At 46.1% G+C, this 24,856-nt stretch overlaps 1 protein-coding gene across 2 annotated transcripts in view; it reads right to left on the bottom strand.

The window, feature by feature from the left end:
* Window positions 1-24,856, bottom strand: part of U2AF2 (U2 small nuclear RNA auxiliary factor 2) — a 118,601-nt gene that overhangs the window by 82,486 nt on the left and 11,259 nt on the right. The window contains exons 2-4 of one of the 2 annotated variants that reach the window (XM_070944476.1): window positions 12,821-12,956; window positions 7,736-7,765; window positions 7,413-7,447 (exon numbers count right to left, since the gene is read on the bottom strand). In XM_070944476.1, coding sequence (XP_070800577.1) covers window positions 7,413-7,447; window positions 7,736-7,765; window positions 12,821-12,956 — 201 coding nt within the window. Of the gene's footprint in view, window positions 1-7,343; window positions 7,448-7,735; window positions 7,766-12,820; window positions 12,957-24,856 lie in introns of both variants that reach the window. The other variant, XM_070944474.1, reaches the window with a different exon arrangement.

Here is a 24,856-nt window from a genome sequence, read left to right as displayed (position 1 = left end):
GTTTAAAAATGAAGTAATCTGTCTACAAGAGACTCATATAAGGAAAGATCAAAAATATTTAATAAATTGAAGGCTAGGTACACATTTTGTTGCATCTGCTCCTGAGAAGAAGAATGGTATAGTAATATACCTAAAAAAAGATTTAATTGCTAAACTAATTGAAGCAGATGATCAAGAAAGATTTATAGCAATTGAACTTTTAATAAAAGGGGAAAAAATACTTTTAATTGGAGTATATGCACCGAGCCAACAACAGGAAAAATTTTACAAGCTTTTACATTCCAAGTTACTACAATGGGATTATAAATCATGCATTTTATTGGGTGATTGGAATGGAGTTTTGGACACTAAAAAAGATAAGAAGGGCCTTCTGCAAAATATCTCAACGCGTGCCAGATTGCCAAAATCATTTTTTGAGATGATGGATGATATGGAGTTGAGAGATATTTGGCGAGAGAGGAATTCTGAAGCAAAAGATTTTACTTTCTTTTCTGATAGACATCAATCTTTCTCTAGGATTGATTTTATATTAATTACTAATGATCTCTTTTCTAGGGTAAATATGGTGGATTATCCAAAACATTCTCAAGAAGATAAAATTTACTCCACAGTTCTTTTTGTTGGGTATAATTACAGATTGTACGGATATAGAGACTAAATTGATTTTAAATTTAATAACAGCAGCCAGACTTCTGGTGGCGCAGTATTGGAAGAAGGAAGACTTACCTACTATTGAAGAATGGACGTTAAAAATAGTGAATTTAGCAGAGATGGCAAAAATTTCAGCATACTTGAAGGACCATTCAAATGAAAGATATATATCGGAATAGAGAAGATGGATTGACTATATTCAAAATAAATATCGGACTAAAAAGTTTCAAATAGCCTATGAATGAAACCAAAATTTTCTTTTTGAATTATGTTTTGTTAGAAGAAAGGGGAGTTAAAGAGCAAGAGGGAGTTTGGACATTACAGAAAGTTAGCATATTTTAGTTTATGTTTGTTAAATATTATACCCTGTATTTGCTCTGGGAAGTCCAGGGTGGGGGGAGGAGGGTTGGAGGGAGAGGGGGGATGAGGGATGGGGGGTGGGTGGAGGAGGGATGGGGGGTAGGGGGAGGAGGGATGGGAAAAATTGTTGTAATAATTGATAAAACTTTTTAATAAAAAATAAAATTCCTGTTCAACTGTGTACAACTTTTTGTCGAGGCCACTTGGATTGGCTATGGAGCCTGGCTGTGACCATTGATGCTGAACAGTATCCAGAAAAAGCTTTGGAGATGGAACAGTCTCCTGCTGGGCGACCCATTCAGTAAAAAGACAAGTGTTGGAATCACGTTGTTCCAAAGTCCCCGATGGAGTTGACTGGACTAGGCCCATGTTGGCAGTAACCTTGGCTTTGTGTAACAAGGTTTTGAACATTTCATGGTGAAAGAGTCTCATAGAGTGGGAAGCGCCAGGAGAAGGGTCCTCATCATCACCTGACAGGCAGTAGTCAAAGGCCTCCTCCTCGTCAAGAAATGACTGATCACTATGATGAGAATGTGAAGGAGAGCGAGCAGCTGCAGTTGCTTCGTGAGACAAATGCGAAGAAGATCTGGAAGAATGCAACACTTGAGCCAGAGCAGAAGAGGGAGCCAAGATACCCCTTTGCGAAAGGGCAGAATCTATGCTTCTAGCCACAGTCTGAGCAATTAGATCACACATCTCCTGTGGAAGAGAAGACGACTGGCCCTCTACAGGACAGAGACCCGCTGCCGTAGGAGTGAAGGTGGCAGAAGGTTGAACCACATCAGATGGGGAGACATCCGTCCCTTGTGTAAAGATTTCTCTCACCATGGATTGATCTTCCTGAATGGTGCTTGCGATGTTTGGAGACCAATAAGTGGTGTCCTGGTGGGGTGGAGCCTCAGGGGCTTGATCTGGAAGAAGGTCAAGTGGAACTGGCATGACCGTGGGTAGAGAGTGGACAATGGCCTCTGCTTGCTTTTTAGCTTTATCAAACTGTTTATTCAAAGCCATGTGCCTTCTCTGGGCATCTTTCTCTGCAGCAGCAGAAGTGGAAGCAGGGGTGGTAGAGGAAGCAGAATGCCTGGAAGGATGAGAGTCCTTAGGCCTTCCCTTAGGCTGGGTGCATGACTTGGCAATCCTAGTGGACCGGCTGTGGTCTGCCATGGAGGAAATTGAATAGAGCAGGGAGCAATTCAAATTGAAGGAGCAAAGGGGGTTAGGTGGGAACCTTCTCTTGTTGGGACAGATCTACCTGCAATAGACAAAGGAAAGACTGAATAAAATAATTCAAAATCCTGAATGTGAGAAAGAAACCCAATACAATGACTGGCAAGCAAAGAAAAAAACCCCTGCTGAGTCACTGAGGCCAAATTCAAAATGGCGGCCGTTGTTCAAACTGCTGTGCGAGGGTGGAAAAACATGGCGGCCATTAAAGGGAACCGACAACACAGTTCCGCTTGAAACACAGACCTAAGCAGCAAGTGATTAAGAACTCAGCAACATAGCTTCTAAAATTAAAGCCTCAGCACATTTAAAAAGCTCAAATGGCTTGGAACAGACATCACAGTCCCATCGCTCCCAAATCGTTCCATAACATGCAGGCAAGAATATCCAGGGAAGAGCTGAGCCCCGACACCACGAGGCTATTTTCCATTCCCCCGGCGCAAGACTGAGCAACACAGCCTCCCACGCGCTCTCCACTCACTTCACTTCAAATTATAGTAAAGCCACGGCATGGAGCCGTGGCACAGTCTCCTGCTTGCCCTCTGATAGCTGCTGCCCATCAAACAACAAAAACAAACGGCACAAGGCCGAAAACACAGCCTCTCCCACGCCCTCCATTGACTCACAGTTAAAGCGATTCCAGCTGCCGCCGGCAAAACCGCCCTACAGCTGATCGGCGGTGCGGGCGAAATCCTCCTTCTGAATGGTCTCACTCTCCCACCAACAATAAAGAAGTAACAAATATGGAAATTCCTGATTTGAGAGTCCAAAGAGTGGAGCTCCAGAAGAACAAGTCTTGAAGGCTCGGACTGAGTAAGGAACTGGGGCTAAACCGGAAGAGGTGTGTTTAGTCAAATTGCTTACTCAGTCTCTGGCCTATCGGATGAGGAATAACCCACTCGATGGACTCTCTAAACAGCGCAAGGGAGAATGCTGTACTCTGTCTTGTGGGTCTTGCCAGTTTGCCTGCTTTGCTGAACTTCTTGCTCTGGTTACTGTTTAGCTACCTGGCTTATTGGACTGCTGGCCCTGGTTGCTGTTTGGTTAACCTGGCTTACTGGACTACTTGCAGCCAGAGGCTTCTGAAGGTGCGTGTGAAAGCTTTGCTCCAGGACTTGTAGTGAATGTAGGAACGTTTGGGGGACACGGTTGGAGCAATAAAGGGGAATTAGACCTGTTTTCTGGTTGTGTTGCTTTTGTGCCACGCCCCGGGTCATCATAAATTCTTTTGAAGAACCAGTTGGGTTTGGAGTATGTAATCAAGAATGATCAACCATCTTTTCTACTGTACTCTTCTGCCTTACGAATGTTCTTGGATGGATTGTTAATCCTGAATGTACATCACTAAGATGCTGGATATCCTAGATGCCCACTGTCCACTTGGCTTTGTTTGCTTTGTCCCGGAACTATGAAGCAGAGGGCAGGGAAGATATTCCATCTTTTGCTGGCATCAGACCTGATTTTGCTTTTTGAGATGCCACCTGATACACAGCCATCTCCTCAGAACTTCTTCAACCCTCCTGTTCTTTGAGGAACATGGATTCTATAGTTCTCTGACTGGTACTGTTGTCCTGTACTCTCCTTTCTCATCCCATACAGGGAGATGGATGTCTTTAAGACAGAACTTGAACATCCCCAAACTAATGACAATTGCAAACTCAGAATGAAGAGTATGCCACTGATAGGACCCAACCCATTGCAATCATATTAGCTAATGACTTTTTATATTAATACAGATATATAAATACATACATTTCTATATAAATACTTTTTTTAATAACCTCCCCTCCTTTTCCCATTGGCCAGAGTGCAGTTCTTTTAATGCCAAGGTTTATGTCCCTATGATAATGTGTACTAAAATATGTACAGGACCCCATTTTTGTCCACACGGCTGATGGACCTAAAATGATAACCTGTCCCTTCTTCCCTCATTGTACCCCTTGGGAACTGTACAGCGTGTTTCTCAGTCAGGGGTGGGGGAATGGGAGTGTGTTTTGTGTTTTAAGCCAAGCAATCATTTTAAAAGTGTCTGATTTACAATGTACAGACTAAACAAACATTAAAAAAAAGAATTTAGATATTGTTTGTGCTAAGCCGGGTTGTGTTACAAGCTGATGTAAGAGGACATTCCTTCAAACCATGTGAGTATACTGTTAGAATTAGCGCAGAATAACTAGGTTTATAATTCTCAAACTAATGAAACAAAGAAAAAAAAGTAAAGCAAACAATGGCAGACACTTTTGAATCATTGCTATCCTGTGTAAAAGACAAAAGGAAGCTGCATTTACTCAACCAGATCAAGGTGATTCTGGTACAAATATCTCGTTCTCTATTGCAGAGAGAAAGGGCTTTTATTGTTCGAGATTTGGCTTGTTTTCTCCAGCAAATCAGAGCATCCTTTTATTTGCTCAAAACCTCTTCTGCAGGTGGGAGGAGCTTTATAGACACCATAAAGCAGTGTTGGCGAACCTTTTCGGCACTGAGTGCCAAAACAGGAGGGCGTGCGCACGTGCCGGAAACCAGAAGAGCAGCCACCCGGTGCGTATGTGCGTGCCGGGCGGCTGCTCTTCCAGTTTCTGGCGCTCCCGCGCACACGAAGACCAGGTGGCCGGTGCGCATGCATGCACCGTAAAGATAATCTTCCAGTTTCCGGCGCACGCATGCGCACCACCCAGCTGGTCTGTGTGTAAACATGCGCGCCAGAAACCAGAAGACCAGGTGCCCTGTGCGCATGGCACCATTTTCTATGGAGGGAGAGGGGCAAGAAATGTGGACAGTTTAAGAGACACTACCTTCCGAGAATATTATTAGAATTTTGGGAAAGAGTTAGGAACAGGCATTATTCAATGATTCTGATTTGGTTTGCCCCATTAGAGGCAGTAACACATGCGACACTATATAATAAGGAAATACCATCGACTTATCAGGATTTGCTTGACCCTCAAGGGGAATTGAAGACCCGAGAGGAGCTTACAAAACAGGGCAAAAAGGTAGACTGGTGGGCGTATGCCCAAATACAATCGAGAGTCAGAAGGGACCAAACAAAGGAGGGAATATATAGGTCACTACAGGAGTTAGATAAAATCTTATTGGGAATTGAAAAGAAATTACTTTCAAGGTGCTACCAGTTTTTAGTATCACGATGGATTGGTGAGGAGGTGATTAAGGACACTATGATTGCCTGGGGGAAGAACCTCGGATTTTCTCCAAATCTGGATAAATGGGATGAGATATGGAATAGGAATATGAAACTTACTTTGTCAACCCCCTACAAGGAAAATATTTATAAAATGGTCTATCGTTGGCATATCCCCCCGGCAAGAATGTTCCTGGGAGTTTCTCCGGCATGCTGGAAGTGTGGGAATGGTTGTGGGATGTACTACCACCAATGGTGGACGTGCCCCAAAGCAGGCAAATATTGGTCCAAGGTTCAGAACTGGATGGTGGAAATTACAGGATATAATATAGAGCTGAAACCAGAGATTCTTTTATTAGGAATGAAACCAGACAAAATAACTAAGGAAAAATGGTATTTGATCCTCCACATCACTACTGCAGCTAGGATACTATATGCGCAAGAATGGAAAAACGAATTAATACCCACAGAAAATAAATTGATTTGGAAAATTACAGAATGCGCAGAGGCAGACTGGTTAACGAAATTACTTAGGAACCACAAAGATTCTGATTATTACAAATGTTGGAATTTATGGTATAATTGGGTGAAAGAGAGGGAAATGAAATGGATTGTATTAGTGGTATAGGCGCAGATTTGTGTACATTAGTTGCAATAACCTTGTATGTATATATGTAAAGTATTGTATTTTTAAAAATGAAAATAAACTTTATTAAAAAAAAAAAGAAACCAGACGACCAGGTGCCCTGTGCGCATGCGCGCCGGGGTGGCTGCTCTTCCGGTTTCCGGCGCTCCTGTGCATGTGAAGACCAGCTGGCCAGCACGCTGGAGCCCGGAAGAGCAACGTGCAACAGCTCGCATGCCCAGAGATGGCTCTGCTTGCCACTTCCAGCACGCGTGCCATAGGTTCGCCATCACGGCCATAGAGAATAAATTTATTTTACATCACCTTATTCTTAAATTAGACAAATCAGATTCTTATTCCAAAGAACGTGTTTAGAAACATTTATGCATGCTCATCTATTCTTGTAAATTAATAATGAGATGAAGTGTTGCAGAAAAATTTGAGGGTACAGATTGAAATGGGATTTCTGGATATATTTCACATCATGAGACTGGTGGAATAGTAGTGACTGCCCAGTGTCATTTTGCAATTCATGTGGAAAATAGTTGAGAATCCACCATGGACGTTTTTAAAATGTTTATACTAAATAAGAACAGTGAGAAAATGCAGAATTGAGAAATTTTATCTTAACAAGTTTATAGAGCTTTATAGTTCCTTTAAAAATGGAAAACGGCTGTTTCACTTCAATTAACAAAAAGGTATCTAAATTGACAAGAGGATTTGAGTTGGAAATATGTTGGGTAGTGACATAGAGCAGTGTTGGCGAACCTTTTCGCAAAACGGGAGGGTGTGCGCACATACCGGAAACCAGGAGAGCAGCCGCCCGGTGAGTCCAGAGTTGCTGATAGCCAGGCAGCTTATCAATGTAAGAAATTATTACCCCCATTTTAAACTCTCATTATGGTATTTTTATGTATGGTCTGTAGTATGATGGAAGGGCCACAACTATAATTATTGTAACTGAAGACACAAAAATCCAAAGACTAGCAAAAAGAATGTGAGATGGAAAATCTGTACCCACGAATGAAAATTACAATATATTGATAGTCAAATTAATGGATGTTAACTCAACAGCAAGCCTTACAGAGACTGGTGAGACATGTTTTAAGAAGACATAGATGAGATGGGAGGCCACTCAAGGTGAATGTGCAATGAACCAACTAGTGAGTAGGGCCACTTATGCTATTACTGACCTGCCCATGGTTCAAACTGCCATGGAAGGGACAAAAATCTGTTACCAGAAAGTTCAAAACTGCTTGCTTTAGAATATTTTTAAAATTATGCAAGTTGCCTATCCCTGTTGTAAAACTGAGCGAATCAAGGTGACTTAAGCAAAGAGGAGCCTACCCTGCATGGCTTTATACTGCATGGGTGTAATGTGCTCAAAACCTGGAGGAGGGACATCCCAATACTTGCGGATTTTCTTCTTCTTCTCATGCCGAGGAGAACGGCTGTAGTAGGGAGCAAAAATAAAAGGTTAGTAGGAAGAAAGAAAAAAAACATATTTAATTTCCTGTAGTCTTAAAATTAAAATGAATTCCTACTTAAATTTATGCTTATTCCAGTTGGGATATTCCATAATATCCAGGGCCAATATTTTTAATGCAACAACCCCTACAATGAATCCTGATTCCTGCATTGTTTCCCTTAATTTTACGTTGTTGTTGTTGTTTTTTAGTGAAGCCTCCTATGGCTTTTCGTTGCCCCTGACAGCACCAGGAAGAACTGGCAATGCTCACCTTAGAGGTCCTGACAGGCTTAGAGGAGATCTGAAAAACAAAAATGAAATGGGTTTGTGTTTAAAGCAACCCCATAAAAACATTCAGAGAGATTTAATAACAATTAATTTAATAACTTTGTCAATCTTGCATCCATGAGCAGAGGTGCAACCAAGGTAGACAAATGAGCAGTCTAAGAAAAAAAGTTCCAGAAAGAACTTTATTCATTTATTATTGTGGCATATGACATTTCTAACTGGGTTTAAAAAGTGCCCAGGCACAAATACCTAGGTCATGTGTATTCATCACTAAGGACATTGGATGCCAGATATTAATCAGTAAAAAGAAGAGTATTTGATTATCAATAACCGGCTCTACATTCTATCAGCTTCTTTCAGTCGGTCGGAGAGTTGGCAGTTAGGATGCGGGTATTGTAGGAACTGGTTCATCGCTCTATTGCACCACTGGAGGGGACGGTTCATCAGACTCCAAAATGGCCATTTTCACTCTGGCCAGCCACCGTGAGAGGGTGGCTTTGGATGTTATTCCCCGGTGTTCGTAAATAGCATTAGACTCCTCCACTGTCGTGAGAGGACAGTGGCATTTACTCTACCTGCACCTGAACCTGCATTTTCTTCTTCTCCAGGATTTTCAGACTTTTAGACCGATTATGGATTACTATCATTGACCCTATGGCCATATCATCACCCCTGGTCATCAAATGTATTCAGCGGCCGAGCTCCTTGTGCTGCGAGACTCCCCCCTCTCGCAGGCCTGACCCCCCATGCTATTGAGGGCCAACCTTGATGACGGGTTTTGGAACCCCAAGAGGTGGCATGCGGCGAAGAGAGGGTTGAGGGGTTTTTTATGTAAATTTTTAGCGAAATTTTTAAGGTGTTCCGGGGGGGGGGGGTTGGTTTAGAACTAGGGTTGTGGGTGTGGGGGATAACCCACTGAGGAGGGGGCCTGGTCCGGCTGAGGGGCGCGGCATGGGGGGTGTGGGACTCAGGGTCAAGGAGGGGGTTAGAACTTGTTCCGATGATGGACTTTCCATCAGTACTGTGGGTGGGAGGGGCAGATATGGCGGGAACAGGGGTCCATATCGTGTTGTGGGAGCGCGCGCTCGCTGTCTTCGAGCGGTGGCGCGTTCCGGCCCCCAATGTTCTACTTGTTTCCTGGGCTGCACAGATCCTCAGGGCCCAGGCCTTCGGCTGATGTTATGCAACACCAGGTCCATGGTAAATAAAGCCCCCCTCATTTGCGATCTTGTTCAGGAGGGGGGAGCGGACCTGGCAGGTATTACGGAGACCTGGTTGGGCCAGGAGGGGGGGTCCCCCTCGTTGAAATGTGCCCACCCGGTTTTCACGCATTTCATCAGCCGAGGTCACAGGGGAGGGGAGGGGGGGGGGTGGTTGTCATTAAAGAAGGTCTTGGGCCGAGGGAGGCCACTGTTCCTCAGATGGCCGGATGTGAGTCCCTCCTTGTGAAGTGGGGTCATGGGGTCCAGATGGGCTTGCTGATCACGTACCTGGCTTCCTGCCCCGTGGCGGCAGCCCTGCCCGAGCTGCTCAACGTTATAGCCGCGGTGGCGGTTGATACCCCCAGGCTTATGGTCATGGGGGATTTCAACTTGCCATCCGTCGGTGAGGCATCTGAGGCGGCTCGCGAGTTCATGGCTTCCATGACGGCTATGGACCTGACCCAGTTAGTTCATGGCCCTACTCACACGAGGGGGAACACGCTGGACCTGGTTTTTGTCTCTGGTCAGTGGTTGAGTGATCTTGAGATAGGGGATATAGCGATTGAGCCCTTGTCATGGTCGGACCACTCCCTTCTTCGCTTTGACCTTTGAACCGTCACACCCCGCCGCAGGGAGGCGGAACCGATGAGGTGGTTCCGCCCCAGGCGCCTGATGGAGCCTGATAGGTTCCAGACAGAGCTTGGGCCATTCCCTGAGGCTCTGGCTCATGCCTCGACTGAGGACCTAGTGGCCGCCTGGGATAGGGCGGCTGCTGGAGCCTTGGATCGGGTCGTGCCTTTGCGGCCTCTGACCCGACGCCGGTCTCACCTGGCTCCTGGGTTTACTGAGGAGCTGAGGGAGATGAAGCACCAGAAAAGACACCTGGAGAGCAGTTGGAGGGCCAGCCTTTCTGAATCCAACCGAACACTGGTAAGGTCTCATATTAAGACTTACCTAGTGGCGATAAAAGCAGCAAAATGTAACTATTTTGCCGCTCTTATTGCATCATCAGATAATCGCCCAGCCGCCCTGTTTAGGGTGACCCGCTCCCTGCTCCACCAGGGAGCGCGGGAGGACCCCTTGGAGGGTAGGGCCGAGGACTGTGCAGTATCTCTATGACAAAATCGCTCAGATTCGGGAAGACTTGGACTCTGACTGGGTAGATTCAGGAGGGATGGCAGAGGCAGGTCTTGAGAATGTTATCTGGGAAGAGTTTGACCCTGTGACTCCCGAAGACGTGGACAGGATTCTGGGTAGACTGAACGCAGCCACAGATTTATTGGACCCGTGTCCCTCCTGGTTAGTGCTGGCTTCTCGGGAGGTGACATGAGGCTGGCTCCAGGGGATTATAAATGCTTCACTGAGTGAGGGTGACTTTCCCGCCGCCTTGAAAGAGGTGGTGGTGAGGCCTCTCCTCAAGAAGCCTTCCCTGGACCCGGCAGTGTTAGCAAACTATCGTCCAGTCTCCAACCTTCGCTTTGTGGCAAAGGTTGTTGAGAGTGTGGTTGCGCGACAGCTTCCCCAGTACCTGGATGAAACAGTTTATCTGGATCCGTTCCAGTCGGGCTTCAGGCCTGGGTACAGCACGGAAACGGCATTGGTCGCGTTGGTTGATGATCTCTGGAGGGCTCGGGACAGGGGTTTTTCCTCTGTCCTGATCCTATTAGATCTCTCAGTGGCTTTTGATACCATCGACCATGGTATCATGCTGCACCGGTTGGAAGAGTTGGGGGTGGGGGGCACTGTGTTACGGTGGTTCTCCTCCTGTCTCTCCGACCGGTCGCAGTCTGTGTTGGCAGGGGGGCAGAGGTCGACCTCGAGGCACCTTATATGTGGGGTGCCACAGGGGTCGGTCCTCTCGCCCCTTCTGTGCAACATTTATGTGAAGCCACTGGGTGAGATCATCCGTGGTTTCGGGGTGAAGTACCATCAGTACGCTGATGACACTCAGCTGTACATCTTCACCCCGGACCACCCCAATGATGCCCTGGAAGTGGTGTCCCGGTGCCTGGAGGCCGTGCGGGTCTGGATGGGGAGAAACAGACTCAGGCTCAACCCATCCAAGACCGAGTGGCTGTGGTTTCCGGCGTCCCGATAGTCAGCTGGTGCCATCACTGACTATTGGGGGCAAGTCGTTGGCCCCCATGGAGAGGGCTCGCAACTTGGGTGTCCTCCTGGATTCACGGCTGTCTTTAGAAGAGCATTTGACGGCTGTGGCCGGGAGGACTTTTTATCAGGTTCGCCTGATCTGCCAGTTGCGTCCCTTTCTGGATCGGGACTCCTTACGCACGGTCACTCATGCTCTCGTCACTTCCCGCCTGGACTACTGTAATGCTCTCTACATGGGGCTCCCCTTGAGGAGCACCCGGAGGCTCCAACGGGTGCAGAGTGCGGCCGCGCAGGTGGTTATGGGAGCGACGTGGCGTTCCCATGTAACACCTCTCCTGTGCGAGCTGCACTGGCTCCCGGTGGTCTTCCGGGTGCGCTTCAAGGTATTGGTTACCACCTTCAGAGCGCTCCATGGCTTAGGACCTGGATATTTACAAGACCATCTGCTGCTACCAATAGCCTCCCACCGGTCAATTCGCTCCCACAGAGAGGGGCTCCTCCGGGTGCCGTCGGCCAAGCAATGTCAGCTGGCGACCCCCAGGGGGAGAGCCTTCTCTGTGGGGGCTCCTGCCCTCTGGAATGAATTGCCCCCCGAGATGCGGAGGATTCCCGACTTACGTAGTCCTTCGGGAGTAGGGCGGTATATAAATCTAATAAAATAAAATAAATAAATAAAATAATCAAACCACAGTGGCACAGTGGTTAGAATGCAGTACTGCAGGCTACTTCTGCTGACTGCCGGCTGCCTGCAATTTGGCAGATCTCAGGCTCAAGGTTGACTCAGCCTTCCATCCTCCCAAGGTGGGTAAAATGGGGACCCAAATTGTTGGGGTCAATATGTTGACTCTGTAAACCGCTTAGAGAGTTGTAAAAGCACTGTGAAGCGGTATATAAGTCTAAGTGCTATTGCTAATAATAAGCTTCCAGGGTTTTAAAACGAATTAATAAAGCTGTTTCAATCACATAGAATAGGGGTGTCAAACTTGCGGCCCGGAGGCCGGATGCGTCACACCATGCCCATGCCTGGTTTAGCGAAGGGGGGGAAAGTCACAATACGTCACATGACGATGCCGTGATGCCGCGAGTTTGAGACCCCTGACATAGAACATAGTATAACAGAATTGGAAGGGACCTTGTAGGTCATCTTGTACATCATATATAAGGTAAAGATACAGCAAAAGACTGCAATAGTCCTGCTGGCCAAGGAAACAGAAGTTTAAAAACAAGGAGGAGAAAACTAGGAATGTAATTGTAAAGCAGTTTGTTAGGCTTTCAACCCCACATTTTACAAAAAAATCTTCATTTCTCAACTCACCCAATATGCAGAGGCAAAACAGTTGGCAACACTAGAAAGGATACAGGACATAACTGACAGGACATACTGCCTACATGCAATTTCAGCATGTTCTCATATAGCTCTGACATAACTACTTTCATTTTGGCGATCCTTGAACACACTTTCCTAACAAATTTAGTTTCAGCAGAATAACTGAATAACCATTCATTTCCAATGATAATTAATTAGCTCCACTTGCCAATATTACAAAAATTATTGACTTTTGGTCTCTAGTAATCTGGATTATTAGACAATATTATTATTCTAGTCTCAAACAATGTAAAAAAATCTGTTTCTCTAAATTTAGTTTTCAGAAAAATTGCTATTCTGCATAATTCTGAATGGCAAAAGGATCCATGTTTCTGAGGTTTTGCCTAAGATTCTCTACTCAGTATAAAAATATCTTGTTGAGGATCCATACCTGCGCCTCCTGCGATCTCGTGAAACACTGCGCTGATCCCTGTTGCGCCTGTCACGGCTACGACTGCGACGTTTCCTGTCACGACTCCGTGAACGACTGTGGCTGCGTTTACGATGACGATTCTCTTTATCACGTTCTAAAGGCAACAGGATAGAACACAGTGGGCCATCCAGCTGTTGCTTCAGAACAGAGAACATATCTCTGGTTGCCACAAACCATTTCATTTCCCTAAAACACTGAGCTGGTGTTTTTTTGGCTTTCAAAAGAGAACATTGAAGAAAATAAACATTGCCAAGAAGAAACTGATACCATGATTGGGTCATGTTTGTTGTATAACCATCTGGAATTATCTTAATTGCCCCTGGAAAATGGCAACAACAAATGGATCAAAAGGGAGAAATAGAGACAAGATAATTGTTTTAAAATTTGTCAACATTAATATGGCACAAAACTATCTCAAACTTTATCTCCAAATCTAGCAAGCAGAATGTTTGTATAGCCCAATTTGGAAAGCCTTGATGCATACCTTGAGACATACAAAATTATTTTCCATGAGACTTTTGCAACATATTCCCAAGAAGCAAAAAATGAGATAATCTAAATATGGTGTCAACAATTTAATTAATTTCTTTAAAAGTCAAAACCAAGTAGTCTTTGTTTTCTATTTTGAAAAACACTGAGGAAAACCTGGGCATAATTTCTGCCCAGATTTTTGAGACTTCTAGTTACGAATACTACATAACAAAAACAAAGTAAAACACAAGGAAGTGTGACTTTCCTACCGCCATCCCCCATCGCAGGGGTGCGGAACCGGTAAGATGGTTCCGCCCCAGGCGCCTGATGGAACCCGAAAGGTTCCTGAGGGAGCTTGGGTCATTTCCCGCCTCCTTAGCCCACGATTCATCCGAGGCCCTTGTTGCAGCCTGGGAACAGGCTGCAGTGGGGGCCTTGGATCGAATTGCGCCTTTGCGGCCTCTGATCCGACGCAGATCCCGGGCAGCTCCTTGGTTCACCGCGGCGCTCAGGGAAATGAAGCGTCGGAAAAGATGCCTGGAGGGCGGTTGGAGATCCTCCCGATCCGAGTCCGACCGAACACAACTAAGAACCCATATTAGGTCTTATCTTGTGGCGATGGAAGTGGCGAAACGTAACTATTTCGCCACTCTCATTGCATCTGCAGAAAACCGCCCAGCAGCCCTGTTTAGAGTGACCCGCTCCCTCCTTAATCAGGGAGTAAGGGAGGACCCCTCGCAGGGCCGTGCTGAGGATTTTGCACAGTTTCTGCAAGATAAAATCACTCAGATTCGGACCGGGTTGGACTCCGACTGGACAGAGTCCGTTGAGGTGACAGGGGCTAGTCTTGATGGAGACATCTGGGTTGAGTTTGAGCCTGTTTCGTTGGATGACGTGGACAGGATTATGGGTAGGCTGGGGTCCTCCACGTGTTTACTGGACCCTTGTCCCTCCTGGCTAGTTTCGGCAGCCAGAGTGGTGACTAGAGACGATCCAGGCTGTTGTCAACACTTCATTAAAGGAAGGGGTCTTCCCCGCTGCACTCAAAGAGGCAGTGGTTCGACCCCTCCTTAAGAAGCCTAGCCTGGATCCTGACGTTCTTAACAACTACCGTCCAGTCTCCAACCTTCGCTTTTTAGCGAAGGTTGTTGAATCCGTGGTGGCGCAGCAATTCCCTCAATTCCTGGAGGAAACAGACTACCTCGATCCTTACCAATCTGGTTTCAGGCGTGGTCACAGCACTTAAACGGCATTGGTCGCCCTAGTAAATGATCTCTGGCGGGCCAGGGATGGGGGTTGTTCCTCCATCCTGGTCCTTCTTGACCTCTCAGTGGCTTTCGATACCATCGACCATGGTATCCTGCTGCAGCGGCTCAGGGGGATGGGGTTAGGAGGCACTGTTTTACAGTGGTTCTCCTCCTATCTCTCTGGTCGTCTGCAGTCTGTTTGGGCGGGGGGTCAGGGATCCTCCCAGAGGCCTCTCACTTGTGGGGTGCCTCAGGGATCGGTTCTCTCCCCTCTGCTCTTCATCTACATGAAACCGCTGGGTGAGATCATTCGTGGTTTTGGGGCGAGGTATCATCAATATGCTGATGATACCCAGCTTTACATCTCCACCCCTGACCACCCTAGGGATGCCCTTTCCGTGATGTCCCACTGCCTGGAAGCGGTGCGGGTTTGGATGGGGAGGAACAGACTTAGACTCAACCCTTCCAAGACTGAGTGGCTGTGGATGCCGGCTTCCCGGGATCTGGAGGTTCCATCTTTAGTGATCGGGGGAGAGACTCTTGCTCCCTCCGATAGGGTCCGCAACTTGGGTGTCCTCCTGGATTCTCGGCTGTCCTTGGATGACCATCTGACGGCCGTAACCAGGGGGGCCTTCGCACAGGTACACCTTGTGCGCCAGTTGCACCCTTTTCTAGACCGGGATGCCCTCGCCACGGTCACTCACACCCTCGTTACCTCTAGGTTGGACTACTATAACACCCTCTACATGGGGCTGCCCTTGGGATGCGCCTGGAGGCTCCAGCTAGTCCAGAATGCAGCCGCGTGGGTAGTTACGGGGGCGTCTAGATACTCCCGTGTAACACCTCTCCTGCGTGAGCTGCACTGGCTGCCGGTGGCGTTCCGGATTCATTTCAAGGTGCTGGTGCTTACCTATAAAGCCCTTCATGGCTTAGGCCCGGGGTACTTGCAGGACCATCTCCAGCCATTCTCCCATCGTCCTGTGCGCTCTCACAGAGTGGGCCTCCTCAGGGTACCGTCGGCCAAACAATGTCAGCCAACGGCCCCCAGGAGGAGAGTGTTCTCTGTGGGAGCCCCGACCCTCTGGAATGGATTGCCCACCGAGCTCAGGACAGCCCCCTTCTTTCCTTCCATCGCAAGCTGAAGACGTGGCTCTTCTGTCAACTTAACTGATCCGTTTGGGGGTACACTGTTATAATTTTAAATTGTTTTAATAGGGTTGCTGATTTTAATTTTTATTTCATTGTGATTTGTATTGGAAATTGTCATTTTGTAAGCCGCCTTGAGTCCCCAGGGAGAAAGGCGGCATATAAATCGCAATAATTAATAAATAAATAAATAAATAAATAAATAAATAAATAAATATCAAAAGATATGCCATCTGCTACTAAAATATATCAATAGCTATATTTGCAAGAATGCAGGATGTTATTTCAACAAAACTAACACTACATTCTAATAGTTTTTTTTTTAAGTAGTAGACCTACTATAGGAGTGATATGGAACAGAATTAGATACAAAACAATAGATCTTAAACAAAAAACTGTTTTGGAGACTGGAGAAGACTGATGCAGCTGTGCTGCACACAATGTTTTAGGACAAGAAAATGTTATTTGTGTGGCCAATGAGACTGTTTTAAGATTCATTGGTAACAGGCATACAGTACAGAAATTTCTATGTTGAAAACATTCATGCAAAGGAGAAAGACCTAATGGAAATGAAAACGGACGCTTCATTTTTAACTAAGGATCTATAAAACAACATCATTGTCAGCCATCTTTAACTTGGAATCTTCAGGGCTGCCACAGCGGTGGATGACAAGCTGTGGGAACGGGAGGGTGGGGTGGGGTGGGGGGTGGAGACAGTGTGGGGCGTATAGCCATAACAACATTTTATCCCTTGGGAGTCAAGGACGTTCAGCCTGCACCTGGGGAGGCATGACTGGGAGTCAAGTACAGTTGGGACAGTGACCTGACTGGACCATGTGATGCCTATGTGGATGCAGGGGAAGGAACTTTGACTTTACTTTGGGTAGGGAAAACCCAGGGGCTTCAGATTCGGCTTTTCTCAGATGTGCCAATACATGACATCTCTAATAAATTCAAGCTTTGAGGAAAATGCATGCCTCAGAGTTTTGATTTTGTTGGTGGTGTTACTTGGAACCCTGACAATCGTTTTTAAAGAACAGTATGCCTTCTCTTCTATTTCTATATATTAGCCATATAATCCAAACTACTGGTAGGTCCAGTGTTATCATTAGACCAGCAGTGCTAAACATTCTTATGCCTCGGTTTCACCATCAAGAAAGCTTAAAAAAGGACCCAGATTTATTCCATTTGGTATACCCAAGATATCCAATATAGCCCCCCATTTTAAAAAAAAAATGGACTGAATTCTAAAAAACCCATGGATGTTTGTATTTTCAGAAAGGGTGAAACTGATTTATTTCAAAGGAAATCCATTCTGGAGAGAAGAGAGGCAGCCTCTGAATTATACTGTGGAAAAGTAGAACATGAATAATTTGCACTTAGAGCTATAGCCTAACTTGTCAGGTTTCCAAGTGATGAAACCCATTCAAAAAAGAAATAGGCAAAGTCCAACTTCCAAAACAAATTCTTTTTATTTAGTCAGTCATCAAATTGGCGAAGTCAGTTGTAATTCCGGATCTGACACAAACCGGAATTACACCACATAATATTGCAAGTTAGAAACATCCCTCAAAAGTTACATTCTCCAATAAACACTCAATCCACATTTCCTGGTGTCTTCAAACTCCACCTTCCATTCTCACCAGGAGCAGCCTCTGATCCCATGGGAATCCCACGGGAAAGAAAGTCACCTAGCTAAAACAATCCTATCTACTCGCTCCTTCCCCCCACCTTAAGAATGTGGCGAGCCCAGGCTTCCGGTTGCGTCATGCTAAATGGAGGACTAGGAATTGTGTAGCTGCTTATCCTAGTTCTCCCTTTTCTGTGTCTGGCGGTTGTTCCTGCGCCATCGTGAGCCGTGGAGAGGCTTGCGAAGAAGGGGAGGCATCGGGGCATGCGAGGAGGTGGCTTTCCCGCATGCCGGCAGATTTCTTCTCAGGATACCAGCGCAGAAAGAGGGCGGCGTGGGATCGCCCCGAAATCGTGACTATACCAACTGGAGAGGGGAGCCCGCCAGCGTGGTGTAAGAATTCTACTTTACTAAGTTAGCTCAGAGCTGACTGAACCTCCTGCCTAAGAAACATATAAGATTTGCCATTTACTGGGGGAGCGGCTGAAACGGAGAAACGGCTGTCTTGTAAACTTCTTGCTGCTAGCTGTTATTTCCCCCTCAGAAGCAGTTATTGATCTCCCTTTGAACTTTGATATTATCAAAACTTCATCTTCTCCCTTTTTTTATTTGAATATATTGTCTGTTGCATGAGGAATAATTGACTGATCTTGTTGAAGACGTAGTGAGATTTTCTCTTTTACTTCTCTCTTTGTCACATTATCAGAAGAGGCGAGCTTTTTGCCACATCTTGACTTGATATTTTTTTCTTCTTTCCTCACTGCTGAAGACGGAGACTGCCCTTGGTTGGTCTTGTACTGCCACCTAGTGGTGGATTGGGATATTACAACGAAAGGAAAGGAAAAGAAAGGAAAGGAAAGGAGGCAGGAAAAAGATATATATACACTGCCTCATAGTAAACATTGAAAATAGACTAATTTGGATATATCAAGAGCTGATGGATTAATTTATTTGATTTAAAAGACTTGATTGATATATTTATTCAACAAAGAGTAGAGAAACAGTGGTTGTTTTCAGTTATGTCTACATCTTCAACTATTACCACAACAAATAAGAAAATTATCTCTCTGCCTACCGCTGTAACCCCAAATTCGACGTATTTAGCTTCTAGAAGAACATCGGAAGATATGTCGGCGACGGGAAAGACGCCCTCTATGCAGGCTCTTCAAAATATGTTACAAGCCATCCAGGAATCAATGGCTAAAAACCAGGAGTCGACATCTAAGAACTTTGAGGACTTGGGAGCAGATGTGAAAGCGGAAATGAGAGGGGTTAAAGAAGAAATTAAACAGATGCGAAGTGAACTGGGAGATATACGACAGACATTAATACAACAAGAGGAAAAAATGAAGGAGATAGAGAAGAAGACGGAGAAATGCGAAGGACGGATGGACAGTTCGGAGAAGAGACAAATAACCATAAATAGAGACTTAGAAGAAGAAATATTTTTTCTGGAAATGGAGAGATCTTCTTTTTTCCTTAGAATACAGAATGTGGCGGAAGAGAAAGGGGAAAAACTGGATGACATTGTAGGAGAAATAGTTGCAGAAACTTTGGAGGCAGATAGACTCATGATCCAACGGGATATTGATGAGGCCTTTAGAGTATTCACTAGCTACGCAAAAAGGAACAATCTTCCTCGGGAAATTCATGTTCGTTTTAACAAGAAAGCTTTGTGTGAAGAATTTTATAAACGAACAAGGGATCAAACTATTACATATAAAGGCCAACCGATGATAGTTTTGAAACAAATCCCACGTCGGGTAAGGGAACAGAGACGCAGATATCAATTTTTGACGACTTTCCTGAGGAAAAATGTAATTTCGTATCGTTGGTTATTGCCTGAAGGTTTATTGATGACATGGAGGGATAAGAAGGTGAGGATTCGGAGTCTTCAAGAAGCAAGAGAATTCATGGAACAACAACTTAATTTGTCAGAATTAGATGTTGAAGGAGAAGGGGAAAGTAGAAGTTTGGAGGAATCGCAAGAGGAAGAAGAGGTAGAGGAGAGGAGAGAAGGTAAGGCGGGAAAGAAGGGTGGGGGAATACGAAAAGTCGAGGAATTAACAGCACCTCAGAGGGAGACAAGACAAACAGTTAAGAAGGCTATAACAGCGGGAAAGTAAAAACTTAGCTGAGAAAAGGAAATGGGGGAATTAGTGTGTTTGATATCTGTAAATATTAACGGTTTAAATGCTCCTAATAAACGTAGTAGGATTTTGAATAAATTAAGAAAGGCTAAGTATGATATTGTCTGCATGCAGGAGACTCATATAAAAAAAGATCAAAACCATTTGTTAGAATGCCGGGCGTTGGGTAAAACTTATACCTCATTAGCAGATCAAAAAAAAAGAGGGATAGTGGTATATGTACAACATCATTTGAAATCCCAACAGGTTTTTGCTGACCAGGAAGGCCGGGTTCTCATGCTCGAAATAGAAATTGCCCAGTGGAAGTCTTTATTGGTTTGTATTTATGCCCCTAATGACAATCAGAGGACTTTTTATCAAAACTTATATGTTAAATTGGGGGAACTGGAATATGAACATGTCTGTCTAGTGGGGGATTTCAATGCTGTAACGCAGTGGTCCCCAACCTTTTTATCGCCGCGGACCAATCAGCCTTTGATAATTTTACCGTGGCCCGCTGAGCGCGCGCAGGGATGGGGGCTTTGGGCCACACGTGCGTACCTGCGCGGGGCTCTCTTCCCTGGAGCCTTTGCGCACGGCCCAGGAGCTTTTGCGCACGGCCCAGGAGCCTTTGCGCTGCAGCGTTCATGTCCCCCGGCCGCTGCGCGGCCCGGTGCCAGGTACTCCACGGCCCGGCACCGGGCCGCGGACCGGGGGTTGGGGACCACTGTACTAGAGAGCTTAATAAAATGGCTACACATGTCAAATTCAGGCTCGACATATCTTTTGCTTTAATACTAGCAAACAGGCAGTGGATGATAACAAATTTGGCTTAGGAGTCTGAATTATTGTGATTCCCACTGAACAGAAAAATAGGTATTGTCAGTAGGGAGTAAAATCAGGAACACAGTACTGTAGCCTAATCCAAATATTTTGATTGATACAAGGAAACCCCTACTGCTAAGATATTATTGTACAGTGTTTTCTGGAAGAAGCATACATACGTTGCATACAAGTAGTCTTCGACTTACAACCATTCACTTAGTGACCATTCCAAGTTTCAGTGCCACTGAAAAAAATGACATATGACCAATTTTCAATGGCACTGAAGCTTAGAATGATCACTAAATGAATGGTTGTAAGTCGAAGGCTACTTGTATACAATGTGTGTATGCTTCTTCCAGAAAACACTGTACAATAATATCTTAGCAGTAGGGGTTTCCTTGTATCAATCAAAATATTTGGATTAGGCTAGTCAATGACCTTTGCATTGTCCTGGGGTCATGTGAACACCATTTGTAACCTTCCCAGCCATCTTCTGACAAGCAAAGTCAACCGGGGAAGCCAGAATCGCTTCATGATACACTTAACTGTGGCAAAAAAGGTCATAAAACGAGGCAAAACTCATTTATTTATTTATGTTTGTTTGTTTGTTTGTTTGTTTATTAAATTTATATCCCGCCCTTCTCCCCGAAGGGACTCAGGGCAGTGAACAGCCGAGAATTAAAATAACATGCAATATAAAAGTTAAAATAATTAAAAATAAATTAAATTAAACGGCCGCCCCAATTTAAAACCCCTAGCAATACAATTAAAAAACCCCTAAAACCTATTCAGGCCAGGCCGGCTTGCTGAAATAAAAACGTCTTCAGGGCCTTACGGAAAGTGCGGAGATCCGGAATCAGCCGTATTCCGGGAGGTAGCTCGTTCCAGAGGGCGGGTGCTCCCACAGAGAAGGCCCTCCACCTGGGGGCCGCCAGCCGACATTGCTTGACCGACGGCACCCTGAGGAGGCCCTCTCTGTCAGAGCGTATTGGCCGGTGGGAGGTTATCGGTAGCAGCAGGCAGTCTCGTAAATAACCTGGCCCTAAGCCATGGAATGCTTTAAAGGTGAGAACCAACACCTTGAAGCGCACCCGGAAGACCACCGGGAGCCAGTGCAGCTCGCGCAGGAGAGGTGTTATATGGGAGCGCCATGTCACTCCCGTGATCACCCGCGCGGCCGCATTCTGGACCAGTTGGAGCCTCCGGGTGCTCCTCAAGGGGAGCCCCATGTAGAGAGTGTTAGCGTAGTCCAGGCGAGAAGTGACGAGAGCATGAGTGACTGTGCATAAGGAATCCCGACTCAGAAAGGGGCGCAACTGGCGTATCAGGCGAACCTGATAAAAAGCCCCCCTGGCCACGGCCGTCATATGCTCTTCTAAAGACAGCCGTGTGTCCAGGAGGACGCCCAAGTTGCGAGCCCCCTCTGTGGGGGTCAATGACACGCCCCCAATAGCCAGCGATGGCGCCAGCTGGCTATATCGGGATGCCGGCATCCACAGCCACTCGGTCTTGGAAGGGTTGAGTCGAAGCCTGTTCCTCCCCATCCAGACCCGCACGGCCTCCAGACACTGGGACATCACTTCAAGGGCATCATTGGAGTGGAGATGTACAGCTGAGTGTCATCAGCGTACAGATGGCATCGCACCCCAAATCCACGGATGACCTCACCCAGCGGCTTCACATAAATGTTGAACAGGAGTGGCGAGAGGACCGACCCTTGTGGTACCCCACAAACAAGGCACCTCGAGGACGACCTCTGCCCCCCTGCCAACACAGACTGCGACCGGTTGGAGAGATAGGAGGAGAACCACCGTAACACGGTGCCTCCCACCCCCAATCCCTCCAGCCGGTGCAGCATGATACCATGGTCGATGGTATCAAAAGCCGCTGAGAGATCTAATAGGACCAGAACAGAGGAGCAAACCCTGTCCCGAGCCCTCCAGAGATCATCAACCAACGCGACCAATGCCGTTTCCGTGCTGTACCCAGGCCTGAAGCTGGACTGGCACGGGTCTAGATAGACGTTTTCATCCAGGTACTGCGGGAGCTGTTGCGCAACCACACTCTCAACAACCTTCGCAATAAAGCGAAGGTTGGAGACAGGATGGTAGTTAGCCATAACAGCCGGATCCAGAGAAGGCTTCTCTACCTTAACAATGGAAATTTGGGCTCAACTGTGGTCGTTAGTCGAGAACTGCCTGTATTGTACAATTTGTATTGTATTGCCTGTATTGTACAATTTTTCTTAAATTTAAACCTCTTGCACCTCCAACTCAGGGAAGGCAAGCCCCCCCATCTGAAATCTCCTCGGAACAGCATTTATGGCATGTTGTGTAAATCAAGTCAGTTTGGAGTTGATACGATAAGCTGTGGCTAAGGAAACCATAGTTATTCAAATTGTGGTAAGTCAGTCACAAGGTGAGGTTGGACATGAACTATCCAGTTTAACCCTGGTGCAAAATAATAGTTGTGCCATGGTAGATGCAGTCCCACACACTCAACCCCCTGCTGGGCGAATGTGGGCATAGTCATGCTGCTAGTCCTCAATTTACAATCCAAAGGTAGTATGGGAAGAAATATCCATCTGGTTCAGTTCCAAGCCGGGAGAAAGACACTGGAAACATGGAGGGTGATTGGAAAGATGATTTAATGATGAAGCAGAACCACATGGGTTCTGGGCAGCTGACTACATGGAGTTGAGAGTGGGAGGGTTTTATACCTTCTCTTGGGCTTTGCACTTGAGCTTCCTGTTCCTGTGCAAGAACATGTATTCTATTGGCTGTTGTCAAGACTCCCATGGGGCCATGCAGGGGTTATGTAGCAGGGGTCATAGCAGGGTTGTGTTTGACCTCGGAGGGCGGGGGGGTGGCCAGGGGTGGGCGTGGTCATGGTGGGCGTTTGACACAGGCTCAAGATGCCCTTTTTCCCTTCTTTCCACAGTTCTTCACTATAACCATTTTCCTATCTCTTCTACCAGATATTACGGGCAAACATTACTTATTCTTCATACTCCACTAAACATTTTATTTCTAAATTTATACCCCATTGTTTAATAGTAAATAATAATTTGATATATAACTGCCAAGTATTCTTAGTGTTAGGGTCCTATGTGCCTTAACAATAAAAATGCCCTAAATCTTAAATATGACTCTGATTCCACTTTTCAGAATTCCCCAAATTTTTGAGGTCAGTGCAACTCATTTGTTCTTCAAGGTGCTAATTGGATATAGTGGGGGGTTTTTCAGTTGTTCTTTCTACCCTATCCAGAAATCTGCAGGCATGTAACTATTGATAACTTGGCTTCTAGCTGTGTGTTTTTACACTTTTGTAAGTAAACACCTTTGCTTCACTTCTCCCAAATGTTTCTGTTCTGAGCAAATTTTCTTTGTTGAAAGTACTGTCCAAATAGTGGCCATTTAATTAAAAAATGGTTGGAAAATAAATTTCTTGGAGCCTCTCCCTTGTAATCTTTCATAAAGGTTACTCAAGAGTAGGGTTTGTATCATTGGTTTCCAGGTGATAAAGATCTGATCAGTTGTACAACCCAAGATCAATGATCCTGAACATTTTGTGCTGTTTTAGGGATGTGTTGAAAAATTGTTCTGCAAGAATATCTCAGGTGGCCCCCGCACGGCCCATTTTTGGCCTTCACTGCCTCCAGCAGCACTCGGCCGGCCAAAAATGGGCCTCACGAGGCCTCCACATGGCCTGTTTTTGGCCAGCAGAGACACCACAGGTTGATGTTTCCAGGCCAGCCCCGCGGGCCAGATTTAAACACCCCAGGGGCGGCCCACAGGCCTTGAGTTTGGCACCCCTGCTCTATAGGCAAAGTACAAGTCCTAGGTGTTTGTCTAAGTTTGGTTGAAGTTTCTGAGGGTGATGCAATGAAGGGCCTTGTGTTCTGAAAGGGTGTTGGGTAATTCCTATTGTGGCTTAATGGCTTTCATCCTGTGTTGGATCTTGGGTGATGGCTATTTGCTTATGAATAGAGCTATCTAGATACTTGTATTCTTTCAATAAGCTCTTTATCTCTTAAATAGAGCTTATTTATCTCTTAAATTGGAGGGTAGAGCTGAGGATTTTGTACAGTATCTGCATGACAAAACCGCTCAATTTCGGGAAGGCTTGGACTCTGACGGGATAGGTTCAGACGGGGTGATGGAGGAAGGTCTTGAGTGTGTTATCTGGGAAGAGTTTGACCCGGTGACTCCAAAAGACGTGGACAGGATTCTGGGCAGACTTAGCGCAGCCACGTTTATTGGACCTGTGTCCCTCCTGGTTGGTGCTGGCTTCCCAGGAGGTTACACGAGGCTGGTTCCAGAGGATTATCAACGCTTCCTTGAGTGAGGGCTGCTTCCCCGCCACCTTGAAAGAGGCGGTGGTGGACTTCCGGTTGGCACTGCAGGCTTCGTGGACGGTCTCCTTAGACCGCCAGCCCCGTGACTTCGTAAAAGCCGCTTTGACAGCGCAAATCGTCTGTCTGGCAGCTGAAAAACCTCCCCTTCGGGAAAAGAAGGAGAGGAGAGCCAGTGGGTGAGAGTAGAGC

The sequence above is a fragment of the Pituophis catenifer genome, unplaced genomic scaffold (assembly GCF_029215685.1).
Source record: "Pituophis catenifer annectens isolate HBS135680 unplaced genomic scaffold, rPitCat1.0.hap2 SCAF_5, whole genome shotgun sequence".
NCBI lineage: Eukaryota > Metazoa > Chordata > Lepidosauria > Squamata > Colubridae > Pituophis > Pituophis catenifer.
Note: the sequence above shows the minus strand (reverse complement) of the source record. Positions and strands in the feature narration are given on the sequence as shown.